The sequence below is a fragment of the Zonotrichia albicollis genome, chromosome 5 (assembly GCF_047830755.1).
Source record: "Zonotrichia albicollis isolate bZonAlb1 chromosome 5, bZonAlb1.hap1, whole genome shotgun sequence".
NCBI classification, from domain to species: Eukaryota; Metazoa; Chordata; class Aves; order Passeriformes; family Passerellidae; genus Zonotrichia; species Zonotrichia albicollis.
The window spans coordinates 37,709,834-37,727,736 of NC_133823.1; the positions used below are offsets into that span (position 1 = coordinate 37,709,834).

General features: G+C 43.0%; 1 protein-coding gene across 10 annotated transcripts in view; it reads left to right on the top strand.

The window, feature by feature from the left end:
• The window catches only part of STOX2 (storkhead box 2), a 143,449-nt gene extending 135,828 nt beyond the window's left edge, over nt 1–7,621 (top strand). For all 10 annotated transcript variants that reach the window (XM_074541372.1, XM_074541373.1, XM_026791447.2 and 7 more), the window contains one exon: nt 1,646–7,621. In XM_074541372.1, the coding sequence (XP_074397473.1) occupies nt 1,646–1,841 (196 nt within the window). In that variant the 3' untranslated portion in view covers nt 1,842–7,621. The remainder of the gene's footprint in view (nt 1–1,645) is intronic.
• The last annotated feature ends 10,282 nt before the right edge of the window (nt 7,622–17,903 follow it).

A 17,903-nucleotide genomic window follows, 5' to 3' on the forward strand; every position in this document is an offset into this window, starting at 1 on the left:
AATACTAAATCATCTCTGAAAACTAAGATTTGCATCTATTTTCATTAAAAAGCAGAGGGAGAGGAATTAAAAAATGAGCAAGAGAAGTGCACCATACATCATTGCAGCTCACAGGAATCATTTACTCTGTGTGTCACCCACCATAGCTCTTTGGAACTGTGGAATATAAAACAATCATTGACAGAAGAATATCAGTACCATCCATTTCAACCAGTTTAAAAGATCTATGAGAGTTCTCCTAAAAGCCTCATTGGTTTTCCAGACTCAGTCAGTTTAAGATTATTTAAATCTGTCCTGATGACTAGGAACAGTGTTTTTTCCTTCCCTTATGCCATGCACTCCCCTGCCACATTTAAAGCTGTGCATTCCTACTCTTCCCTTGATGCTAGGTCTAATTTTTTATTTTTTCTTAGGGCTTGTATTTAACTGAGAGTGGTCCCTGATTTGTCTGGCTGCCTGCAAGGCTTAGTGAGGGAAGCAGCAGAAACATGTGGCAGGGTCAGGCCCACACAAGGCAGACAAGAGCTACTATCCCTTTCAGTAGCAGGTAAATTTAGGTTGACTTTAAACTGACTATGAAACTTTTGTCATTAGTATCCTCGTTTCTAGTGCTTGTTTAGTAACTGCATTCAGTCCTCTAAATCTATTCTGTGAACATCTCCATAGCAAGTGGTGATGTCATTTTACAAAGAAGTAGGGGTACAGTGAAGGATACATGACCTGGGGGCCACATGGATGTTTGAAAGCAAATCTGTTCCTGAACAGGCACACATTATTTAGAGAGCAAAAATTATTTATTAGTGTAAAGACAACAGAAGCAGTAGTACTGATAAAAGTACCCTTAGCATGTCATGGCTGAGCTTTGTAAAAGCTGTAGACTAAAATACAAGCTTCTCTGCATTCATAATTAGACGTATCATTAAAAGGCCTAATCTTTAAAAGTGTTAAGTGTCCTGTCACTCTTGTGGTTAAATTATATGTTAGAACTGAAGGAACATTGTCCAGTTTGTGAATGAAATTGCAGCAGTAGTTGTTATCCAAGGCAAGATCACAGACTGGCAGTTAAGATTTCTCATTGTCTTGTTAAGTTGTGATGATCTCAGCTGCAAAGCAAAATTACAGTGTTGGGTTTAGAAACATTGGGTTTAATGTAAGGTAAATATTAAATATTTTATTTAATATTTTGTGTACAAAAACATAGGTAGAAGAGGAGACAACAGAAGATACTGTGTTATATGATTGCTGTCCTAACTCTCCCTAGTCACAGAATTGATTTGATGAAGCTACTTTGTGCAAAACTGCATCAGCTAGGAAAGAAAACTAGCAAATTCCAAGTGCAAGATGGAAGCTATTTCCTTGAGTGAAAAATCCAGATGCTTGATACTGGTTCATCTTATAGTCTGCGTGACAGTTTGAGCTGTGCTTAGTGCTATACCTGTGTTATGGTATGATGATTGCTGAGCACCTCTGGGACACATTTTGGAGTAACATGTGTGTACTGTCAAAATGAGACGTTTCATTGATGTGACATTACATACAAACACAGGAAACCCATTATAAAACACTGTTCTCCTTTCCTGTCTGGTCCATAGGTATATAGGCATGTCATATACAAGTGTGTATATATATTTCTTTTCCATTCCAGTACTCGTGAGAGCCTGGCATCCAACACTTCAAGTATTGTTGAAAGCAACAGACGCCAGAACCCCGCTCTGAGCCCTGCACACGGCGGCGCAGGCCCCACGTTCAGCTTCCGAGCCACTGCAGACCCGCCCACGAGCGAGGCTGAGAAACTGCAGAAACCTGGTAACTGCCTGCAAGCTTCTGTCACTAGTGTCTGATAGTCAGCCTGCCTCAGATCGTCTGTCTCATCCTATACAGCAAAGTTTACCACACTGGGACTGATGTTTACATCTTTGGGGAAAAGTAAAGCAAGCATCTCAACCACAGTTTTAGTGTTCACTTAAACTGTGCTGCTACGTAGACTAGGGGCAACAAAGAAATCTTTATTTCAAGGTATTGCTTTTCACATTTGCGGCTCTGTAGCAACAGAATAGCAGTAGGGATAATATGTACACTTTTTGCTTCACTTAATTGTAACTTAATTGAGCACATATATGAAAGTCTAGACACTGTAAGTGTAATCTGCATTTTCAATGTCCATGCAGTTGCCAACTTCATTTAAAAAATGCCACAGATGTGTGATGCCCCTGGTCAGAGGCTAAACTCTGCTGCAGAGTTCATCATTTTTTTCTTCAAAAACTGAGCCACTGCTGAAAGTAACCAGCCAGGATCACCATGAGGAAAAACAATGCCAAACATGATAAGTCATGACCTCAGCTCTATATGTGAATTATTAATACTAATCAGTCATTTTCACTGTGCATTTTTGTGACACAATTTTACAAATACCTAGTTAAGCGAGTAAAAGGAGGTTTGGGGTTTGTTTTGATTTGCTTTTTTTCTAGGTATGGAGGGTGGGAAGGGAGGCAGCTCCTCCTTTTGTTTCAAAACTACGAGAGATGTTTACTTAATGAGACCTGCTACTTGACTTCCATAGTCACCCGTGAGGAGGTGGGCCTTTGCAGAGTGGGGGGAGTGGGGAGGGAAGGGAAAGATGTAACTGTCATGGAGCCACCATGTGGAGTGACACGAAATATATTAAATGTCTTCAGTATAATTCACTTATTTTAAAAAGATAATCTAATTCTTGTGTCACTTCTGGTATTGCAACTTGCCATTAATATAGAAATCAGGATAACTAATTTCTTGGGACAAAAATATCCTTTATGATATAAATGACAAGTATGGCCTGAAGAATTGATTTCTTTCTAGTGGAAGGACATAAATCTATTTTATGTAGCTTATTAAATAGAGTGCCTAAATTAGGCTATTAAAAATAGCATACAGTGTAATGATTATCAGAGAACAAAATTTAGAGAATTATAAACTTCTGGCCTTTTTATTCAGTGGATGTTATTTGCAATTTACCATTTTATGGACATGTCTGGTTTCTAGAAATTCAATGTGTCCACTTGGTTTGCAGTAGAAATCTGAGTCCTGAAGGCACGGTACATCCTAATTGCTCTCCCTAAACTGTTACTCCAATGTAATTAGTACTATGCTAATTACGGCAGAGTAAATTCTACAGATAGTTAAACTCCAAGAGTAATTTTAGGTATAGGGTCACATTCTGCTCATGCAACCTGGTAGTGCAACAAACTGACTTTTTTTATCAGAACAGACAAATTGGTGGAATAATAACAAAGATACTAAAATGTGCAACAGCCCAAATTGTTCCATAGAAAAGGGACATTTACCCTGTCTAGCTCTTGTAGTACACAGGTATGAAACCCAACTGTACATATGAAAACCCAGTATTTTCATCAGGTTCTGGTGACATTTATTACTCTGTATACAAAGTCATTTGAGCTTCACTTATGTTCTCTATTGTGATCGGAAGTCTTTACTGACAATTCAGCCTTATGTTACACCATGGGATATTGATCATTTGCTTATGAAACAGCTTTCTAACTCTGGACACAATCAGTTCTGTCAAGAACACACAGCCAATGCACAGGTCTGTTTTCATTGATTTCAGTGTATAATTTCCATTTCATAGGAGCAATAAGACCTTTCAGTGCACACAAAGGAAATTATTGTGCTTTTGGTTGGTTATCAAAGTCACTTGGCCTTTAGCCTTCTGCCTTATCATACCTTCCAAGATGTGCTCTAATTACCATATAATGCTTTGCATGATGCATCTTCTTATTCAATATGTAACTCCAGCCGTACTTATTCCATGCGAACTGTAGAGTCAGAGTTCTTGTGGGGAATTGTCATATACTATGCAGTGGCTGACTGTGATTTTGTTTCTGAGATGAGCTCTGACATCAGTAGTATGTATCAATTCAGTAAATAGAAATGTTGAAATGGTAAAAAAATTTACAGTGATGATCTGAAGTACTAATGGCAGTATTAAAATGTGAAGAGCAGAAACAGGTGTCACCTTTGGAGAAATAATTGTTTGTCATAAGCTAATCAGAATTTGTGCAGGCAGCTGGTTGTACAGAAGACATAATTCCAACAAAATGTGATAGTACATACCTATAAACTGTATAGTATGCTATTTCCTAAAGTTCCCAGAGACCAGCAGACAACATAAATGTCATATTAATGTTGACATGGCATTGTACCAATATTAATGTGACTCTTGGAATATGGAATGTAAACAGAAGTTTCAAATAGAAACGTTCTAATCTTGATTTTCTTTTTTCCTTTTAAAATCAACAATGGAAAATAAGAAAATTCCATCTTGAGGTTCTGGTAACAAAACCACGAGAGTGGAGCTTGAGTGCTTTATGTCACCCTAATCCTTTGATGAAATCATAGCCTTGTATTATGTGGTTGCTTATCTATCATTCTAATGTATCAATTTAAAGGTTTACAGAGTTAGATTAGGTTGAATCTGTGTTGTGTTCAACTGTAAAGGGTCAACACAAATCTGTCGGCATTTTGCACACTTAATATGTATTATTATAATACAACATGTTACTTTTATGGTAATTTTTTTTACACATATAACTACCTCCATGAATTTGATGAAATGCAGCAACATGAAAAGTGTATTGTACAAAGCAAGATTAGAAACTTTGAAGCATTAGGTCATGGCGTTCTCTTGTGTGTCAAAGCTTGCATATGAAGTCATCATGTTTCCATTGCCACAATTTCCTTCTACAATGTTAAAAAGATTGCTTTCAGATGAGTCACTTAAGACTTTGACAAGGCTGCATAATTGGGATAAAAGTGAAAGGGAGGCTGAAGCCTTCCATCCTCTCCCCCAGTTACTGCTAAAATTTCTGCCTGGTAGAACTTGAAAATGTATTTGTAATTTAGCAAATTAGAAACATCTGCAGTCTGTGAAATATGATTGACAGTTTGGGGTTTAACAGAAGACACTCTGGGTATTTTCTTGGCAGCCTTCAGATACTTGGGGCCCTGTTCTGCCTCCATCTTTGTCAACATTAGTACGTCATGGTTTCTCTGAACTGGCAAGGGTGTTAAAACAACTCTTCCTTTAATGATGTGCACTCTGGTCTCTAGATTGTGTGCATCTAAAACATTTGCTCCTATAGAAGTTACCAACAGCCTTTCACTGACGTTGCTGGGAGCAGTATTAGGGTCCCTACTCAAGGTATGTGCCTGTTGTTCAAAGTACATGGGCAAGTTTCCAAGAGAAGTTAAGCTGGCTTTTGAAAAGTAGCCAGCTGCAACAAGCCACCTTTCAAGAGGGAAGAAAGAAAGATTTCTCCAAAAACCAAAGGAAGAAAGTGGCAGTTGAACCTAAGCAGATCACATTATATACAAATCCCAATTTATAAACACCTTTCAGCAAACCTAGTACCATTATCCTGATGCAGATTAATAAACAATCATCAGTTGAGCTAATTTTACCATTTTAAGTATTTCAGTTAAAATTTAGAAGAAATCATTAGCCATTTGACTCCCAGCACCACTGTAAAATGACTGTTATATGTGAAACAACATTAACTCAACTTTAAAAATAAAAATGTATTGGAAAACAAATATTTTAATGAAAACCGTGGCCGAAGTGCTTGCCAGCAGTAGTCATTGTTAGGAAAGAGAACAAGCAAACCAGTATTCAGAGGCCATCATGAACACAGATAATACTTTGCACTTAAATCACACCTTTTTGCCTGAGGGTCTCGAAGCACTTGCCTGTGAGGTAGGCAGAGTTCACTGACCCTACTTTTTGTCGGCCCATTGGAAAAAGCAAAGGCTAAGAGTCTGCAGACTAATTTATTAACCAGTTGCTTTTTTAAAGTTACTGAAGTAAGTTAACCAAAGTGTTTAATGTTTATATTCTGAAATTATTCTTTTGACGCATTCAGTTTGTTTAAGCAAGAAACTACTTTACAGCCCTGTAGACACTCTTGGATTAGCAGTTCCAAAAACAGTTTTGCAGTCATATGAGTACTGGCAGCAGTGGTTTTAGAAACAGCCATGTTAATTAAAAATTTGTTTTTCAAATACATTTTCTAGTGTTTTTCCCAAACACTTGTTCAAATTGTTGTGCTGAGAAAGCAAATAGCACTCCTAATCTGGTGTCATACCCACAGTTTACAATTCTCTTTGCTCTTCTGAAGAAAACTGTACAGTATTAGAGAGAAAAGTTCTATTTTTTACAAAATTCTTTAAAAAAAAGGCTATATATCTAAAATGTTCCCCCCAGCATAAGTAAAGTACATCATTACTGCATGCGACACATGCAGCGGACCCACCAAAAGCCAAGCTGGTGCTAGAAGAAAACGGGACTATCACATGTCTTTTATAGTGGCGCTCTAAACATTGGTTCCAGTTATGCGAGTGTGAATCTGGCATAACTCCCCTGATCTCTGAGGATCTGAGAGATGGGAATGGGTCGTTAACTCCATTGAAGCTCAGTTCTGAGCTGAGGGTTTCCGTGTTCCTCCCCCCGCCCTGAGACACTAAAGGCAGAGACTGAGCAGAGGGCCATGCACCTGGCTTTGGCAGGGCAGCCTGGGCTGAATCCCTGCTGGAATGCACCGGGCTTTGGCAGGGCAGCCTGGGCTGAACCCCTGCTGGAATACACCTGGCTTTGGCAGGGCAGCCTGGGCTGGATCCCTGCTGGAATGCACCTGGCTTTGGCAGGGCAGCCTGGGCTGAATCCCTGCTGGAATGCACCGGGCTTTGGCAGGGCAGCCTGGGCTGAATCCCTGCTGGAATGCACCTGGCTTTGGCAGGGCAGCCTGGGCTGGATCCCTGCTGGAATGCACCGGGCTTTGGCAGTGCAGCCTGGGCTGAATCCCTGCTGGAATACACCTGGCTTTGCCAGGGCAGCCTGGGCTGAATCCCTGCTGGAATGCACAGCCACCCAGCCGGGATCCGGGCCAGCCGCCAGCGTGCCCCGCCTTGCAAGGGTGATTCTCCACGTGGTGCACTGCCCTCGGTTAGAGCCACCCACCCAAAGGATACCCACCCAGATGTATGAAAGGGCCCTTGGAGTAATTGGCACAGATGTTACTTTTATGTGTGGAGGAGATTTTAAGTTTAAAGGGATCATAATTCTGCAGGTAATTTTCTGTGAGTGACTGAATGTGGCTGTTGCATTAGGTTTAAATGAGTTAATAAATGCAAGTGGGACTTACTGTATGTTAGAAGGGAGTTTTGCAGCCAAGACTGCCTTGTATAAATGTGTTTGCACTGAAAAAAATTAAAAAATTACTTGGTCTCTGGTTGCTGTAAAGGTCATCCAAGATGGATGTTCTGTTTATATTGTATAGTATTTCATATGAAATAATTGCAGTTCATGAAATGTCTTCCCTAACGTTACTGATTTATAACAGCACATTTGTAACATGGTTTTTATTGTGTCAGTGTACCATATTGTAAATGATGATTACTTGTCATGCTTAGTATAATAATTTAAAGGAAAAAAAAGGACAGGGATTTTTGTAAGTCTATATTTGAAAGTCCCTCCATATGGTAATATTGTGTTCATGTTGTTTATGTAGTGTTGTGTGAAATATCCATTTTGGATTGTGTTACTTTTTAAGATATTAAATAACATTTGGTTATATGTTCTAAGTGGATTCTTTGCACTCATCGGTGATTTTTAGAGAGTATACTTGTATTTCCATTTAACATGCTGTTTCTCTCCCTCACTTAGGAAACCTTGCACAGCAAACCAGAAATCTCAGGTAAACAAACACTGTAACAACTCACTGTGTTCCCCTATACTTTATAAAAGCTCTTTGGGCCATTAAGAGTGCAAGAGAGAAAATAACCTTTTTTCTGGTTTGGACTGGATGTGAATTTGACAGCTGCAGGGAGAGTGTGATCTCCACTGAATGTGAGTGTCCAGCTGAGATGCACCCAAGCTCCAAGAGATGAGAAGTGCATTAGGACCTCCTGATGCCAAAGGCAACAGCTGTCAGGTTCCTCATTTCCTCTCCTCTCCATCCTCATGAGCTAAAAGAGGACCTGGTGCATCCAAGAGAGAGAGTTCTAGGAAGGAGTTTTTTTAACATTCTTCAAGAAAACTGATAGCTGCTATTTGGAAAGGCCCAAGTGGACAGTGTTAACATGCAAGTACCATTTTCCAACCTTCTGCCACCACCTGGAAGAAAGTTTGGAGGAAGTTTAGGGTCCAGGAGATTTGCCAGAGCTGTGTCATGAGAACTGCTGTTTGCCAAGGTCAGCTATGAGAATTTACAACATTTATAAGATAAAAAACAGAGCAGCATCTCTTGAAAATTGGTGCTGTCTTAAGCACCTTGGCTTGTCACCTGCTAATGGCACATACTAATACCACACTGTTCCTAGTCTTAGCTCATTCCCCTTCATCCATCTGCTTCCACTGTAATTCATATTCATGAAATTGTGCATTTTGAATTACAGGGGCAAAAAAATCCCAAAACCAAACAGGGTTTGGTTAGGGCTTTATGCCAGCACTAGTGCTTTGCACAGGCAAAGTCAATTTTGGGTTTTGGTAGACTCAAACTTTCAAGGCCTTTTCGGTATTATTGGAGAAGTTTGCAAGCACTATTTCCCCTCACAGAGCACTTTGTTTTATTTTCTCTCCTTATGGTGTGCTTTTATTTTAGGTGCTAAATTAGCCTAATCAGTAATTAGAAAGAAACTACTGTTGTTACTGTTGTGGTAACTACAAAGTTACCACACCGTGCACTTTAAAACTTGCTTGCAAGCCTGGCTTAAATTCTCTTTATACTTACTCTGCTGACAGGTAAACTGAAGATCTTGATCAAGTGACATCTTTTTTGTCAAACATGATTTGTAACATACTGAAAATGGCTAGGGCCACTGCTTGGCTGAAGAAGTACTCTCTTGCTCTTATGTCACACCTTTCTGCTGAGAGCACTGAGTAGATTTACATCCCTCAGTATCTACAGATATCTTTCCTCTGTAAGATAACTTTTTCAAAGATCTCTCCAGGTTTTGTCTGCATCAGCCTCACATCTGTTGCTTTAGTCTGTTGTATTCCTTTTAACTTACTTTCTATAATATCCTTCTTCTATTGAATCCCCTCATCTTCTGCTTCTTTTTGACATTAACTTTCCTTCAGGCTGGGCTTTTATTTCCCCACATATTACTTGACCAGAGAGTTCTTCTGGCCCATTTCTCATCCTACCCTCTCAAAACCTCATTCTAACCTTAGAGCCTAATCTTCCACTTCTCCATTACTTTCCCTTTTTCAGTTTCCCTGCTTCTCAAAAAGACCTTAGAGAAGAAAAGGTGGTCAGCTGCTTCAGGATAGGTGCAGTGCTCCTGTCAGCACTTCCCTTCAGGCCATGCTGTTGCAGTTTATAATTTTAAAAATGTTTAGGAATGTAAATATACTCCCATATTTTAGTCCTTTCTGTTCTCTTCCTCCTTTTGTCTGCTGTTCCTGGGTTTTTTTAGAGATTATGTGCTATTCTGTCCAGCATCTCTGTGTCTCTGTGATTTGAGGGCTGAAAGAGAAGACACAAAACCCCTAACTGTACTGGAACACCAGGTCACATCTGTCTTCCTCAGGGCATCAAGCAAGGCCTCAGGTAAATGCTTAAAAAAGCAATCTATTCAGCTGTGCTTTGCCGAATGGATATGAAGAAAATGGCCTCAACTTACTAGCCTGTCCTAAACTGCAGGGAAGGAGCCCATGGCTCTGACTCCTGTTCACTGTAGCTGGTACTTAAAGAGAAAAGGGTTTTGAGCAGTCAGTGATGCTGGTGCTTTGATAATTGCCTGTTGTTTTGTGTGGAGATGGCTGAGCTTGCATTTATAAGCAACTTCCTTTCATGCCCATAGGTCCTCATGTTTAGCAAAGTATTTTTAGCCCAGCTGTCACAGAAGTGATGAATGAGGACAAGGAACGGGAAATCCCAAGTACTTTTACTTAACATCTTTTTTCTCTCATTCTAATAAGCGCATAAAACCTAACCCTGTTCTGCCAGCTATGTGAAAGTAAGCAAAGACAGTAAATACATTTACCAACATGGCTGTGCATACACTGAAATAGTTATATATTTTGGTTGCTTGCTTGCTTAGGGAAACCTGAAGCCTTTTGTTTTGAGTTCTCAATCTCTTTCTTCTTGTCCCTGTGCTTGTTGCTGGTAAAATTAGGCCAGTGGCATTTTAAATACCAAAGAGGGTCACTCTGGCAGGAAGCTGCAAAGTAGCAGCTCCCAGTGTGTTCAGTAGTGTACCAGTAGTGAGAGGACAAGCAAGAGCCAGGGCCTCTCCTGTGGATATGGGCTTTCCTCATGCAGAGGCCAGAAGGTACACCAGCTCTGGCACTTGAGATGAAGCAGGGCTGTGCTCCAGCAAGGGCTGTCCTGGGTGCCCACACACTCTGTGACTGTGCTGTGGCTCCAGTTGCAGTCTCAGCACAGATGGGCTGCACCATTGCTGATGAAACTTCTGTGCCAGAGGATGCACATCAGGAGCACAGCCGCAGCACTACAGCCTTTTTGGGTCCTGTTAGCTGGGTTTTGGAAAATGAGGACCTAAGTAATTAACTTAACAGGGCAGCCTGTGCACTGGAAGGGTTTGAATGCAAACCCCACCCATGACCCATGTACCTGGGTCTACACATGCACACACTGAGCATGTACCACTGGGCAGTGACTGTAAGCGGCCATCAGGGCTACAGACTTAAAGACTCAGAAGTGCAAACCTTTGGGGTAGGTGTGCCTTAGGCTTATGGGCAGTGACAGGGACAAGGACAGCAGAGAGGGACATTTGACTTGCTGGTTATGGCAGATGGTAGATGTCCCTGCCTCCACACTGAGGTCTCCCCGTTCCCTCTGCACCACTGTTCCTTGCTCAGTAGCCTTGAACCAAATCCCCAGTCTCAGCTTCCTCCCTGAAGGGCTGTGGGGCCCCAGGCCCTTGCTGCCACTCACCCCCCTCATTAATTAAAATTAATTAATGCTGAGGGAGAGGCTCTTCTCTGTCCAGTTTAGTGCAAGCCTCTGGCTTGGGCCCAAGGTGAAGCTTTCAGAGCAGTCCTATTGTACATCCACCTGCTGCAGTTTAATGTGCTTCTTTGTGACACAAGCTGATGGTGACTTTAAGATACTTGTAACTGGTCCAGCTGTAAAACTCACCTAAAGCATGACCCTGGCACAGCTCACTAAAACAGTAACCACCTGGGTTTTTTCCCCTCTTCTTTTTTAACCTGGACAAAGCAGTATGTTTTTTTTTCCTTTTCTTCTAAAGGAGTGCTGAAAATTCCCAGGGCACTCTGTGTTGAGGCAGAGGTCAGATGAAGTCTGTGGCACAAGTGTCAGGGCAGGCAGGAGGAGAGGGGCAGGAACTATTTTGTCCATCATGATGCAAGTGCACAAGGCCACCCTGGTGACCAGCCTGAGGAACAGAGGTGCCAAGTCCACAGAGGGACCCCAGCTAGAGCCCTCTCCACTTGCCTTGCCCGGTGGGTGAGGAAGACACCTCCAGCCCATGAAGTAGAAAGGGAAACCTAAAAAGCTCCTTAGCTCTATTGTTCTGCTGTCCCATGGCTCCTGTGCCTGGCAGGCTGGCAGCTCCCCAGAGCCTTTCCAGCATCATGGACTGTGTCCCATCTAGTCTAGATGGGACTAGTGTCCCATCTTTTCCCCAATTACTTCTTACTTACAAGGAAAGTTATTCTATTGTGTAACCACAGTGCTTTATTTGTAAGTAGGTGCCAGTGGACCCTGGAGATTTATTATTAATTCACGATGAAGAAACTCAGGAGTCCTCACACCTAAGGCAGGAAATATATTTATTGCTCCTCCTTAAAGTTAGACCCCTTTGCCCTTATGGTTTTATTGTTATCTATAACCCAATATCAAGAGACAATTACCTCTCATGCTTTGCTGTTAGGAGCAAACAAGTTTCACCAAATCACAGGGGGAAAAAAAGGGAGAAACCCACTCATTTTTGCACACAGAAGTAAGGAAAAAAATCCTGGAAAGCAAAAGCTTTACAGAATGACAAAGAGCTTTGAAAGGCTCCTTCACTGCATTTAAAACACTTGTTGGGAGATGGGTGGACCTTTTTTGATCCAGAAACTAATGAAAGACTATTGCCTTAATATATTTAGACCATTGCAGTTTCAGAACTGTTTGTCTTTCTAAAAAGTAGTTGCTTGGGATGTTGTGGAAGAGGAAGCTGCCTTTTTTGACACTAGATTAGTAGCAGGTCGTCAGGTCCAGTCCGTTGAGACCACCAGGTTCTCAGGACAGAGAAAAGCAAGGGAGTTAGTCTCACCTGCCAGCCTCTTTTTTTCCCCCTCCCCTTTTTTTTGTCTTTCTTTCTTTCTTGGTAAAAATAATAGTATAATCTCTAGACTATATTGGCATGTACTATGTGAATTCTGTGTCTCCTGACTGCTGCCTTGTGCCATGGATAATGCAGTCAGGGGTGCAACTCTGGCATGGGTCTCCACGAACAGATGGGTCAGCAGGCAGAAGGAACCAGCTTCTGCCCAGATTTCTTCCAAATTGGGATCTCTGCAACTCAAGGGGAAGAGAAGGAGGGTGGATTCCTTATCTCCATAAGGAAGATGAAGGAATTGGAATATCAGGGCTTAAAATCCTGAGAGAGTTCACCAAATAAAGAGGAAAACTTGAGGACAGAGGAATGTGAGGATGTACTTCAGTAGCAGGGGATTCATAGTTAGGACCAGCAGCTGGAGAAGGAATATCAGTTCAAGACAGAAGAAAAAATTTTTTGCATTATTGGGAGGCTGGAGGATCCTGAACTCCCAAAAGCCAGCTGAGGTGGGGAACTACATGTGCCTGCCTTCATGGTTCATATGGACTTAAAATAAATAGGAACTGATACTGGAATGTTCTGAGGTGTCTGTGGTGGTACTTGTAAGCATTGGTGTCACTGAGTGATGCCCAGCTGGGGCAGGAGATGGTGCAGCCACTGAGGGCAGCAGAGGTTGGCTTTCCTGGAGGTGCCCTGTTTGTAGGCAGAGTGGGGTCCTGGAAAAGCCCTGTGGGAAGGGATGGAGAGAGATCCTGGTAGGAGCCATCTGGCAGTCCTGCCATGCGGACTCCTCCTCTCTGCTGCTCAGGTGCAGTGGCCCTCCTCACTCCTGGTTAACTCCTGGCCTGAAGAACAACTTGCCACCCTTCACCCAGTAGGTAGGAACTAGGCACATCTTACAAACCTGGTGAGGTATTCCCCTCTGCTCAGGCAAGCCTCTAAAACACAAGTCCTAATTGCTTGTCTCAACCTATCAGCCTCCCCCTTCTCATGTGTGCAGGAGGTTTCTGCTCCTGAAAGTTTTGGTCACCCTCAAGGCACCCACATTTGTCTTAGAATAAAATCTCCCTTTTTTCCCCCATTCTTGTCATATATGCAATAGCTTGCTGGTCATTCCTTTGCAAGGCCTGTAAAGTGTCTCCAAACTTATTTTGTGTCCAAAAAACCATCTTTTCTCTCCAGCAGGTCTGTGGTGCATCCCAGATGTTTGCACGTGGCTGCAGTCACCAGTCACCACAGATTACAGGAGGAAAATGGATGAGCACCAAACAATTTCTTCTCCTCTTGTCCCTTCTTGGAGGCTGGGAAGTTGTTTAGTTGGCTCTGTTTGCCATGCTGGTACATGAAACTTTTTAAACATCACTTGAAAGCTTCTCCATTTCTATCTGTGATTGCCAGGGGAAGTGGAAGGGGGATGCAGAACAGGTTCAGATCATTCTATAAGATTTATCTTATATCTTCTCTTTGTTTACCCACTGCCAGTTCCAAATTAGCCCATTACCATCCCTTCAAAGAGAGGAGAAGTGCTGGCAGAGATCATCTCCACCCTGTGGCTGCTGGTGGTGTACTCAGTACAGCCTCAGGCTGTGTTCATGGCTCTCTCTGGTTGCAGCCTTTCTCCCACCCTTGCAGGATTTTTGGCAAAAAATTCCTGCTTTTTGAGGCTGGGTTTCTTCCTGGCCAGCTGGGGCCCTTGTCCCTGGCTGAGACCCTGGATGCTGAGCTTGTTATAAAATTTATTCAGTCTTAGGGTGTTTATGATATGAAAGCTGCTAGGCCAGAGAGGGTTTCTGTGCTGCAATGACTTCCTGTGCCCAGGTACTGAGGTGGATGGTACTTTCTCACAGTGAATCTGCCCTCCTGCCTTATTATTTGGCATTCTGTCTAGGATGGCACTGTTAGGACTGTCATGACCCACACTGGTGACAAGCAGCAAGTGTTGAAGGGGAACACAGAAAGAGAGCTCCTTTTACACAGAAAATTTCCTATGCTTCACACTGTCAATACTGTGCTGGAAATAGGTCCAACAAAACAAGATTTTTTTTTTTTTTTCAAGAGAGAAGAGAATACTCAGCTTCACAGAGCCAAGCAGGTGGCCGAGCAGCTCTTCACTAGAGAGATCTTTTTATTTATTACTAGTTGAGACTGGTAAGGACCTGTCTACTCTGCCCTTTATCAGCAGTCTCAAATAAAATGCTGTTAGCTCAGCATCCTAGAAGGATGCCAAAGCTTAACATTAACAGGAATACACCTTTCCTATGGACAAGGAGTGAAAAAAACCAACCAAAAAAGTAATGTATAATGATCTGTGCTGACAGCTTTTTCTGAGAAATAGTCCATAGATTCACAACAGGAAAGAGATTTTTATCAACAAACTACTTTAGAAGAACAGACTGATGGGACCAGTCCCCCAGCCTGCATTTTGGTAGAAGGTAAACTCTGTCCCAGTGATGCCTCACACACACTGGGTGTGTGGAGAAAGGCAGAGTAGGAGTAGATGTGTGAGGAACAGCACTGAGTAATTGTGATGAAAATCATGGGGACATTATTTTCCAAATGGGATGAGGAGCTCTGGCTTGTACTGATACACAGTTTGTTTGCATGGCACTGTTTATAATTTTGCTCACACTTCCTCAGTGGTACTCCTAATGGAATGTCCTTATAATCTGTCATGTGTCTGAATTATTTGCTGTATTTTCAATGGGACAAAGTACCATTTTCTTGACTGATTCAGAACAGTGAACACTGGAGACAATTAACTGACCAGAACAATGAAGCACTGTATGTGAAACTTGGCTGGATATTACCTGTTGGATTGGAGCACATTGAAGCTGATTTGGGAAAATCCACCCTTGACCTCATCCCTCGCCCTTTCCATCACAGGGTACCACAGACAATTTCAGATGTGCCCAGGCCATCTGCATCGGACACCCTTGAATGCTGCTGTCCCCTGGGCACCAGGGGAAACTCTGTGACACACAAAGCAGGAGCTCCTCTGGTTTTTGGGGTCCTTCAGTGAGGGGTTCATTTGAAGCCTGTCTCTGGCAGTTCTCCAGGCAATGGGGATATGTGGCTGTCACCCTTTGTGCATCCCACATGATGAGGCACGTCACCTGCCGTGGAGCAACCCCCTGTGGAGAGCGGGTCCTGTTTCTATTGCCTCAGCTCCTACACCATTTATTCCTCCATCCTCTTCCTTTGTATTAATTTCCTGAGCTGCCCTAGCTGTCACATCTGCACAGTTACCAGCTGGTTTCCCATTTTTAATTGCCCTCAGAGGGCTTTTTCAAGAGCCACACCTGCTTTTGTGGGGGCCTTAATTTGTCACTGTCCAAACTGGAGCAGCAAGCATTTAAAATTCAGCCTCTATGAGCGTGTTGTATTTCTTCAAGTGCGTGATTAATTGCTAGGCCTTTACAGGCTGCACTCAGCTATTTCTGCTGAGTTTTTTTCTGCTGGAAAGCTCCCCACATTATGGATATTAAATATCTTCTTCTCTGTAGGACCTGGGTTTTTTCATCCCATTTGTTCTTGACAAAAGAAGTTGTATGAAACACAAAGAAAGCTCAGTGCCCTCACAATTTTATTCTGTTTAGAGGGGGGAAAATAGTTATTTTTCTTTGTCAGAAGTGTTCTTGTAAGGAATCACTTGAGATTAAGGCAGGAGGAGATGTTTTAGGATGTTTCACCCAGCCTCTGCAGCAGTGTAAGCAAGCAGTTTGTATAATCCAGCTCATAAACTGCTTGAATTCTACCATTAAAAAAATTCAGCTTTTTTTTTTTTTTGGTCTTCTTTCACAGCTGCTATTTGAAGACTACTACAAAATCTTAGTTTTTAAGACCAAAATTATTTCCTTGTTGTAGCTGTTCTTGGAGAATCCCTCCATGGATGAGCAAGGGCTGCTGTCCCTGTCTCTTACAGAATTTGCTCAGTTGAGATGGGGTCAGCAGGATTACCCCTCTTTCAGCCCTCACATTCTCATGGACAATGAATGAGCTGTAAGATGAGAACCACATTGGTGCCTACTATGGAAAGCAAGGGCACAAAGTCTTGCATGCCAAAGCTCCGCCAGTATGGAGTGCATGGAAGAAGTATCAAGGGAGAGTGCAATTTACAGGTGGATGGATGGATGGATGGATGGATAGATGGATGGATGGATGGATGGATGGATACATTGGGAGGCAAATAAACCCTTTCAAAAAAATTAATCTTTAATTTGTCAGAGCCTCCTTCTGCCCAGGGATCATGGAGAGGGTGTGAGGCACCTCTCGGAAATCAGAAGCAGGCTCCTGCTCAGTCCCTTGGTATGGTCCTGTCCTTTCAGGGCTGAAGTTAACCTGAACAGGGGGTACAGTGAATGCCAATGCACTGCTTGTTTCAGTGTTGTAGGATGGGCAGCACCTGGGACTGCTGAAGAAAGGTTAAAACTGCCTCTAATGGACACATGGCCTGCTTATGTAGATTTATGTGGAGCCTTTGCCTGGAGGCAGCCCAGCGAGAGCAGCAGGCTGAGTGAGTGTTCAGTGGGGATTGTGGATGATCCCCTGCAAGCCTGACCTGCACTCCAAAGACTTTGCAACAGCTGATGCCACCTCAGCCTCCCTTTTTCTGTCTGGCAAGGAAGAAATGACAGTCCCCAGCCAATTTTGTGGCTTAATTAATATTCGCTGAACAATGTGTCTAAGTGATGAGTAATGTTTTAGTGTATTATTAATTTCTTGGGAAAAACAGAGGGCTGCTCAAGAGTTGTCAATGCCCACTCTGGCAGCCACAGAAATTTGGTTGGTCGTGTTCCCAGCAGAGAATGCTGACATTCTGGGGCTGGCTGGCTCCCTGCAACCCCTTGGTGAGGGATGGAGGAACATCCTCTATGCTTGCACTGGTGTCCCTTGCTCCTGAAGGCAGATACAATCCCGATACTAAAATGTCTCATTTGCTCCGACCAAGGGAGGATCAAAATCAACTACCTGGAGCTCAGCTAAGCCCTGATATGTGCTGGTGTGGAAAGTGAGCACTGAATTTCCCCCACGTCAGCCCATTCTTCCATTTCTTTGCTTCCTGTGACTGTTCTAGTCGGAGTTCCCCTGTGCTGACAAAAGCTCAGAGTTCGCAGTGTGTGGGACATCTGACCCAAGGATTCTGCGTTCGAGCCAAGCTTCAAGTGGACACAAGTAGCAGAGCAACATGTGGGTCCCTCCCGCTGCTCCCCTCCCCTCCTGCTTTTATGTGCTTTGTTCCCCACCAGTGGGATCAGACTACAATGACAACAAAGGCAGCTTGAGACGCAGCCCAAGTCCTGAGAGTGGGGATTACATACAGCTGGTTCCTCTCTTGGGTCATTTAGGGCCATGTACACATGAAGGTCTTGTTCTGCCCACTCATCTCCCGTGCAAGCAGGAGCAGGGGGGATGCCAGCTCAGAGTGCTACATGGAGGCAGCAGGTTTGGATGAGGAGGAATGGGCCCAGCACAAAGGGTACCGGGAGAGTTAAAAGGGAGAAGGAGGAAAAGCTGCGGCGAGAGACGCAGAGGGAAGGAGAGTCCCAGTCCCTCCGCCCCTCACCAAGGCCCGGACACTCCGGTCCCACGGCGCGGTTTGC